The sequence below is a fragment of the Lacerta agilis genome, chromosome 14 (genome assembly GCF_009819535.1).
Source record: "Lacerta agilis isolate rLacAgi1 chromosome 14, rLacAgi1.pri, whole genome shotgun sequence".
Classification (NCBI taxonomy): domain Eukaryota; kingdom Metazoa; phylum Chordata; class Lepidosauria; order Squamata; family Lacertidae; genus Lacerta; species Lacerta agilis.
Window position 1 is genome coordinate 50024371 of NC_046325.1, and position 8372 is coordinate 50032742.

General features: G+C 47.7%; 1 protein-coding gene across 1 annotated transcript; it reads left to right on the forward strand.

Moving 5' to 3' along the window:
* The first annotated feature begins 827 nt into the window (after positions 1-827).
* Positions 828-5319, forward strand: ISCU (iron-sulfur cluster assembly enzyme). Its single transcript, XM_033171190.1, has 5 exons — positions 828-938; positions 2487-2600; positions 2748-2858; positions 3507-3585; positions 4468-5319. The coding sequence occupies exons 1-5, from the start codon at positions 843-845 to the stop codon at positions 4563-4565; spliced, it is 498 nt and encodes a 165-aa protein (XP_033027081.1). The 5' UTR covers positions 828-842; the 3' UTR covers positions 4566-5319.
* The last annotated feature ends 3053 nt before the right edge of the window (positions 5320-8372 follow it).

Sequence of the window (8372 nt, forward strand, 5' to 3'; positions counted from 1 at the left end):
GCCCTGCTCTACCGCCTGACTGAAAAGTAGAGGCAGCTGCTGCTCCGAAGGCGTCTGGTAGAAACGAGGTGGGTGGAGGGTCGGTCCCGCAGAGCTCTTAAGAAGGGCTGCTGGACAGGAACGCTCCCGGCAGGTGAATTGCATCGCCATTTGGTTCTTTTCGAACGGGCATAAATGTCGGGCTTTCCCAAAATCACGGCGCGCCAAAGTCGCATCAAGAAGGACCCTCCATCGCTTAGGGAAAAGCAGGCCGGGGCCGCCATGTTGAGTGTGTCTGCGCTGCTCTGGTTCCGTTGGTTTGAAAGGAGCTTGCGCAGGAGAACTTCCTGATTGGTTGTGTCGTGTGTGTGTGTGTGTGTGTGTGTGTGTGTGTGTGTGACACTGATACCACGCCTTTTCCGTAGGGAGCTGAAGGTGGCGTACGTGGTTCTTCTCCCCTCTCTTATCTCTTACCTGACTATGGCAGACCAACACGGCTACCTACCTGTAACTGTATCTATGTATGTATGTAATGTCTACTCAGAAGTAAACAAAACTGAATTCAGCAGGATTCACGCCCAAATAGAATTAGGACTGCAGAAAAAGCAACAAATCAAAACTTGCAATAATAATAACTATAATAATAAGACAAATAACAATAAGGACAATAACATACAGGCAGCAACAGGTTAATTCCGTCCTCGGGCGGGTTAAATTTATTCCTCCCGGAGGGCGTGGCTAATGACGCCCGTTTCGTTTTGCCCTCAGCAGGGCACTGTGGCCTCACCTGGCGCTGCAGGCGTGGCGTCACAGTCTCGCGCCGTCCTTTTCTCCTGCGTAGCCTGCGTTCCCCAGAAGACAAGATGGCAGCGCTGAGGGCGAGCGTTGCGCAGCGGGCGGCGGCTCTCTTGAGGCCTGGGCCGGGCCAGGCCCCCCTCGCCGCAGGATACCACGAGAAAGTAGGGGACTAGGCCTCGCTCACTGAAGGGGGGCTTTGAGGGTCGCAGGAGAAAGGCGGGCGAGGGGGGAGGACCCAGCAGAACAGGGGTTTTCGGGGGGGGATCCCTCAGAAGGTGGCGGACCATTCTTCCCTGGAGGGTTTTAAGAAGCAGAAGCCAGGCGGCCACCTGTCAGGGATTCCTCAGCTGTCACTCCTGCATCCCAGGAGGACGGACTCGAGGACCCCTGGAGGTCCCTTCCAGCTCTGCAGCTCCGTGATTCTATAAGGCAGCGGCTGTCATTCTAAATGAGTAGCTGGATTATGGGAGATATCACAAGGGAGAAAGGGGGTGTAAGGGAACGCTGCGCAGGTATGGTGGTCATAAGGGGTGTTGGGGGCTAACGGGGGGTTGTGGCTTGGAGAGGGGATGCGATAAGGACTTTGGGGACTGAAGTAGAATTGGGGATCTTTGTAGACCTGGGGCTGATACCACAAGGGTGGTTGGAAATTGAGTGGAACATCTGAAAGAGGGTGAGAAGGGAAGCCCACACAGATTTGGGGAGGGGACAGTTTAGTGGGCTTCAAACAGAATAGATTCCTGGGAGGGGTATTAATAATGGGACACTTCATTTAAAATAATAATAATAAATTGAGTGGTGACCCTTCAACAAATAGCTGGTGGTCTGAGGGAGGCATGTAGAAAGGCCTCACAGTGGGGCAGGGGCTGGATTGTGGGTAGATAGAGAAGTTGGTGACTGAGGTTGCCCTTTTTTACTCTCATCCCTTTTCCATTTTGTATCATGGCTTCTAGATTGTTAGCCTGCAGGCAGGGACTGCCTTGCTCTTGTGTACAGTGCTTAGTGAAATCCATGTGCTCTAGGAGTTATTAATGGTAATGATAGGGTGCGGGAGTTGGCATGATTCATGGAGGGAAGGACACAGTAGAAGGAACAGGGCTAACATAGTCAGAGAGCTGGCATATGACGGGAAGGAGGCACAGGAGGAGAGGCAGGAAACGGCACACAGTGGTGGGGGTTTGCATACAGCTGGCATAGAATGTTAATTAGAGTATTGGCTGGATACTGTGTGCCAGTATATTCCCTGCTAGGTTCTAATGGCCATGCTGTTTGTTTCTCCTGCCCATAATGTGGAGGAGCATTTGACTACAAGGCTGTGTACACAGGGCATTGCAGACACTCCCCCTCCCCTGGACAGATATTTTATGAGACTGGGATAAGTTTTAGTCATTTCTTGGGGATCTCTTTAAGTTGTGCTGGACTGAGTGGCAGAAATCATACAATTGGAAGGATCCTTGTAGGCTGCCTTGTCCAGCCACCTGTGTGATGATGCAGAAAATCCAAAGATAGACCACCCCTGATGTCTAGGGCTCAGTCAAGAAATGTCTCTAGTAGGTGGCACTTAGAGACTTTGCGACTCCATTAAATGATACATGAATAGCCCTAATCGTAGAATTGCAGAGTTGGATGGGTCCAGGATGATTATTTCATTCAGAGATTCACCTTTGTCCCCTGAAGATGCATATCAAACCTTTGCTTTTGAATTCCAGGTTGTTGATCACTATGAGAACCCACGAAATGTTGGCTCCCTGGATAAGAATGCAAAGAATGTTGGGACTGGCCTTGTGGGAGCACCAGCCTGTGGGGACGTCATGAAACTGCAAGTAAGTTAGTGCTGCCTTCAGGCACCAAAGGCTGTGAGACAATAAAACCTCTTCCAATCTTTCACCTTCTATTCTCTGTGTAATCGTGACCAAGTGTCTTTTTCGTTTCAATGCAATGCTTAGTTACTCTCATAAAAATGTTCTCAGGTTGAAGTAGATGAAAATGGAAAGATAACAGATGCCAGGTTCAAGACGTTTGGCTGTGGGTCAGCAATCGCTTCGAGTTCCTTGGCTACTGAATGGGTGAAGGGCAAGACGGTAAGTCTGATGCCTGTCGATATATACATTGGCCTTGTTTTGGAAAAAAACCTTTTATGCTGCATTACCATCTCTTAGGCTGCTTGAAGAAAGTCGTTTCCAGTCCAGGGAGGGTAGATTTTGCATGCATCGTCCTAAGAGTCTAATAATGTGGAAGTCAATTGTGGGTTACATCAGTGGAGTCCTGCAGCTGGATCAGACCAAAAGTCCATTTAGTCCAGCATTCTGTTCTCAGTGATCAGCCAGATGATTCTGTGAAGCCTGCAGACAGGATATGAGTGCAGCAGCACCCTTCCTACCAGTTCCCAGCAGCTGAATTTCAGAGGCATACCACCTCCAGCAGAGGGGTAGTAAGCTGCCTATAGAAAATGAAATTGTGTCTGTGGAGCAGAGTTAGCAGCAGTTGCTATGGAAAAGCTGTAGCTGACGCACCTGTTTTGTGTTCAGAAAGTATTAGCTTCAATCCTCAACTTCTCCAGGTAGGACTGGGAAGATCTCTTCTCTGAAAGAACCACTACCAGTTACTGTAAACAATACTAAGCTAGATGGACCTGAAGTCTGGTAGTGCAAGGCAGTATTCCTGTGTGCCTAAGTCCATGGTATGAAACGGAAGGCTAAGCAGTAAATAGTAATTTTTGTATGTTTCAGGTTGATGAAGCCTTGAAGATCAAAAACACAGACATTGCTAAAGAGCTCTGCCTTCCTCCAGTAAAATTGCACTGCTCCAGTAAGTAACTTTTTTGTCCTTTGTTGCCATTCAGCTAGTTGACTGGATCTCTTTGCAGACAAGTTGTTGGAAAGAAGCACCACAAGGCCCCAAATGCAAACTGTCAGTCATGAACAAGAAAGGTGGATATAAGTGAAGTTCTTTTACAGCGATGCCTTCTGTGTACTTGGTATGTTCTTAGAGAAAGTGAAGAGCTAGAATATAAGGACATGTGCCTATCTCTGATTGGTGCTAAGGAGAGTTGTAATCCAACAACATCTGTACAGCTACAAAACAAAATAAAAAATTCTTTCCAGTAGCACCTTAGAGACCAACTAAGTTTGTTCTTGGTATGAGCTTTCGTGTGCATGCACACTTCTTCAGATGATGTACAGCTACAAGTTCTCCAACCTTGGGAGGCTGGAAATTGGTTCTGGAGCTAGCGTTGTGATGGAGTGAACCAGGAAGTTCCTGTTATAGTTCCTGCCGTTAAACTCAGTGGAAGGCTGTTGAAAAGGGAGTCAGGGTTGAGACACTGAGAATAATACTGGCTTATCTTTATAGGGCTGTTGTAAAGAGTGCTGAGAAGGCAAGTGAACTGATTTGTGCACAAGTGCTATGCCCATGCTAAGTCATAAACTGGCCTAAGAACACCCCTCAAAACTCAGAAATCTGGGCACATAGGAAATCTCTCCTTCACTTTAGAAATGCCTAAAGGTCACCACAAGATGAATGTGGGGGTTTACTGCCAAGGATGTGAATTGGCCTGCTGAATTGCAGGAGAGAGCCAGAAGCATGGCTCTTCTCCCAGAGTCCTTGGCACTGGGGATTGAAATTATTTTGCTTGTTCGACTTCCGCTGTTAAACCAGTGTAATATTTCACTTGTGTTCTTCCTCTCTTAGTGCTGGCAGAAGACGCCATCAGGGCTGCCTTAGCAGATTACAAGTTGAAGCAGGGGCCGAAGAGCAGTGAGCCAGGAAAAAATGCAAGCATGGCCTAGAAGGAGGTTCTACGTGCCAAAAAGCCTGGAGGCCTGTCCCACCACAACCTTGTCATTCCAATTGTGATTTAGCAGGGCAATTACAGCAAGGAGCCAACAAATCACCTTAGTGCATTTTGGAAGCATGTACAATGTCAGGCTGCATTGGAACCACCTCAGGGCATTCGCCTTGATCATCTTTGCTACCAGCTTTTCTGTTTTCCTTCCACATGTGGGAGGAAAGAGAAGAACCTTCTTGTGATTTCAGTGTGAGAATTTCGCTATAAGTAGTGGTTCCAGCTTTCAGTGTGTAGGAGGCAATTGCCTATATGTTTGCTAGGGCATGTGCTGCTGTTGCAAGGAGCAGCCCCATCTCCGCTTTGGGCAAAGCTGCCTGGTACGAGAGAACAGTCAGGGACCTGTAACAGCCCCGCCACTTTCCTGTAACTCTCCCCACAGGAAGGGAAATTGAGCGCACTCTAGATATCTTTGGGGACAGAAGAGGGTAGAAGTTGCTCTCCTCCTGCTGTTTCTGCAGATGAGGCAGCAAGAATCTCCTTTCCCGTTGCCAGCAGCACATTCTTCTAGCTGGGAGGGAGGGAATTTACCCCCAACGGCAGATTAAGGCAGAAACAACCATGTTCCTATCCTTAGTCCCTAGTTTGGGTTTTAAAGAAAAGGATTGTGTGATCATACAGTTTATGTACAAGTTTCAGATTAATTTTATGTACAGTGTATGCTATATAGAGATAATATATGCTGTGCTCTAGCTCAATGAATTGTGTGTTTCTCCCTAGCAAATTTCAGGCTGAATTTAGAAGAGGAATTTGTATAAATGCCTTATTTAACACAACATTATTCAGCCTGACTACAGAGAAATAAGAGAGAGGTATCGGCCTGCTTGGGGGGGCAAGGGTGGGTGGGTGTGGAGGATGCAACATAGAGTGACAGTGGGAAGAGAGAAAACAAACTGAGGTGGGAGGGAAGACTGTGGTAGGGTCGCTCCTTTTGGGAGAGAATACACAGTGACATTTTGCTGCCAATTGCTTGTATGGCCCTTCTAAAAGTTGGGCATGAACGCCACAGTCCTCTTGCTCCCCAGCAATTGACACTCAGTAGATTTGCTCATCATTCTTGGAAAATGCCAGCCCTGTGCTCTTTGAAACAGCCTTGAAAAGCGGCAAGCCCCATTAGAGAACAGCATTGCTTAGAAGGACAAGATAGCTCAGTTTCTCAGTAAGAAAGGCAAAAACTCCTTCACCAACGTGAGGGGTGTATTCATATCAAAATCTGCATTTTGCATTCACTGTCCTTGCTTCAGGAATAGTGACAGGTCAGAACTACATTTCCAGGTTCTTTGGCTGATTTACAACCAAAGCAACCTGAAAAAGAAAAGAAAAAAAAGGTTTAATGAACTAGTACTTAAGGAAGACTTCCCTGTTTAGTTTCTGGGTGGTGGACAGGGGAGGAGAGAAAGTCATGTTTCAGTTGGACTGATTTTTGAAGTGTGTTTAGTAGTGGAAGGGGTTCCCTCTTGGGTGGCATATGACAGGGAGTGGCAATAAGAAGTCCCTGAGGGCAGCCTGCCCTGTGCTCCCTAAGCTGTCTCACAAAGACATCTTCAGTATCCAGGCAAGATTCAGCTGCCAGTCCAGCTTCTGTGCATGAAATGGGGGTGCCATCTTGTCCTTTGCCAAATGTCTGGACCCCCCCTGCTGCTGCTGCTGCTGCAGCGCTCCCCTTACATTCTTAACCAACCAACTATATCCAGCCTGTCCCAGGGGAGCATTTCAGATTGAATCACTTCCCCTTGCTTTACACCAGGGGTAGTCAACCTTTTTATACCTACCGCCCACTAATGCCTCTTTCTTGATGGTAAAATTTCCTTACCGCCCACCAGCGCTAGATGGAAGGAGGATTCAGCTTGTGCCATAGAACCCCCTACCGCCCACCTAGAATCCTGAAACGCCCACTAGTGGGCAGTAGGGACCAGGCTGACAGTCCCTGCTTTACATACTCCAGAGAGCTGCCCAGCACCAGCAATGAGGTGGTTCCACTCACATGTTAATCACCCCCATTAACTTGAAGAACAGCCCTGCTGGATCAGGCCAGTGGGTGCCCATCTAGTCCAGCCTCCTATTCTCACAGTGGCCAGCCAGTGGGAAGCCCACAAGCAGGCCCCAGGTGTAAGAGCACAGCCATCCTGGCTAGTAGCCATCAACGGCCCCCTCCATGAAATTGTCCAGTCCTCTTTTAAAGACAGCCTAGTTTGTGGCTATCACTGCCTCCTGCGAGAGGGAGTTACATAGAGAATTCCATAACTGCTGCATGAAGTACCCTCTTAAATCCCGACTCTTCTAATGCTCTGCTTTCGCGAATGCTATATGTAAATGCCCTCAACAATTCTGCTCTGCATCCCTATGCGAGTGAGAAGTGTTTGCCACTTTTGTGAGGGACTTGCGAGTATTCCAGTTGATGCTGAGCAGCAGTTGCTCTCCCATTGGAGGTCTGTAGCATGTCAAATAATTTATTAGTAGCTCAGGTTTCTAACTGAAATGTCTGTACAGCTGCTCCAGCGTCATGGTTTATAACAGCAGCTGTGCAACATAAGACAGACTTGCAGGCTGTAAAACTATTCCTGTTGCCAATGCGTCACTCCTCAAATGCAGGAAAGGGGGATTTATATATATAAAAAACACACATCTGAAATGTTTAGATTTTAAAAGCATCTGGTTCTTGCTGGAAAGTCAAGATGTCCCAAAAGGGGTAAAAGCTGATGGGCAGGGCAGCTCTGCCCCCTCCCAGCGCTGAGCTAAAGGATAAGTCTGCTTTTTGTGTCCAGCACAGCTGGATTCTAGCGATCGGACTCTTCTCCAGGGGTGTAGCAAATGATGTAGTGTAGGAACTCCCTGTGATGTTTCCCCATAGCCACATCCTTACGGAGAGCCCCCAAAAGCAGGCAGCTGTGTTGATCCATCTACATACATAGTCCTCCCGAAACAGCAGCACAAGATGCAATATTGTGCTTAATTTGCCGGATGCAAACCTTTGCAACAGAGCACTGTGTGTCTTGCTTAATTGTGCATTTCCCAAGTTGGGGAACAGTGCTCTATTGGGTCAGCCCTGAAGGTCTGTCAAACCTAGTCTCAACTCCTCTGAGGGTGGTGCTCAATTGCCCCCCCCCATCCTGAAAAACTCTTTAACACCTCTCAAAAAAATGGCTGACTTCCTGGTGTTCTCTCCTGTTTTATCAGAAGCCTCTCCAAAAGGCCCACTGATAATGCTTTCCCTTAGCCCACAGAGCAGCCAAGGCACCAGAAAAACCAGCACTAGGGCCTCTCGACTTTTGCCTTTTTGCACAAGTATGCTGGCTATTTCCTCCTTTAATCCCAGGAGAGAAATAGATTTCATGACAGCTTCCCCGCCCCCTTTCCAGATGTGGCACTGAGACATGCAGGCGCTGGGGAAGAGAGGCTGGAAAGGAGTTGGGGGAAATCCAGCCTTCCATTACTATTTCAGAAACTGGAGGGAGCAAGAAGAATTGAAGATCTCACAAAGGGCACACTGGCAATGACACGTGGCTGGTCTGCACAGTGGCAGAAGTGTCCAAAGCTTAACAGGGATCTCAAATGCAAAGAATAATCTCACTCCATTGAGTGGATACTGAAACATGGCCTGTATTTTGAACAGTCATCTTCGTTATGTGGGGTGTTCCAGAAATTTGCAATTTAAAAGGGAAGGTGGCAGATCATGAATTCTGTCATTCCAACTGAAAGCACCCACTTGTGCGTTCACCTATGGTGATAACCAGGGGACATTAAAAAGGAT

Coding starts and splice junctions, on each gene's coding strand:
- ISCU (XM_033171190.1), top strand. CDS start 843: ATGGCAGCGCTGAGGGCGAGCGTTGCGCAGCGGGCGGCGGCTCTCTTG. Junction 939..2,486: donor CCGCAGGATACCACGAGAAA/GTAGGGGACTAG, acceptor TTTGAATTCCAG/GTTGTTGATCACTATGAGAA. Junction 2,601..2,747: donor GGGACGTCATGAAACTGCAA/GTAAGTTAGTGC, acceptor AAATGTTCTCAG/GTTGAAGTAGATGAAAATGG.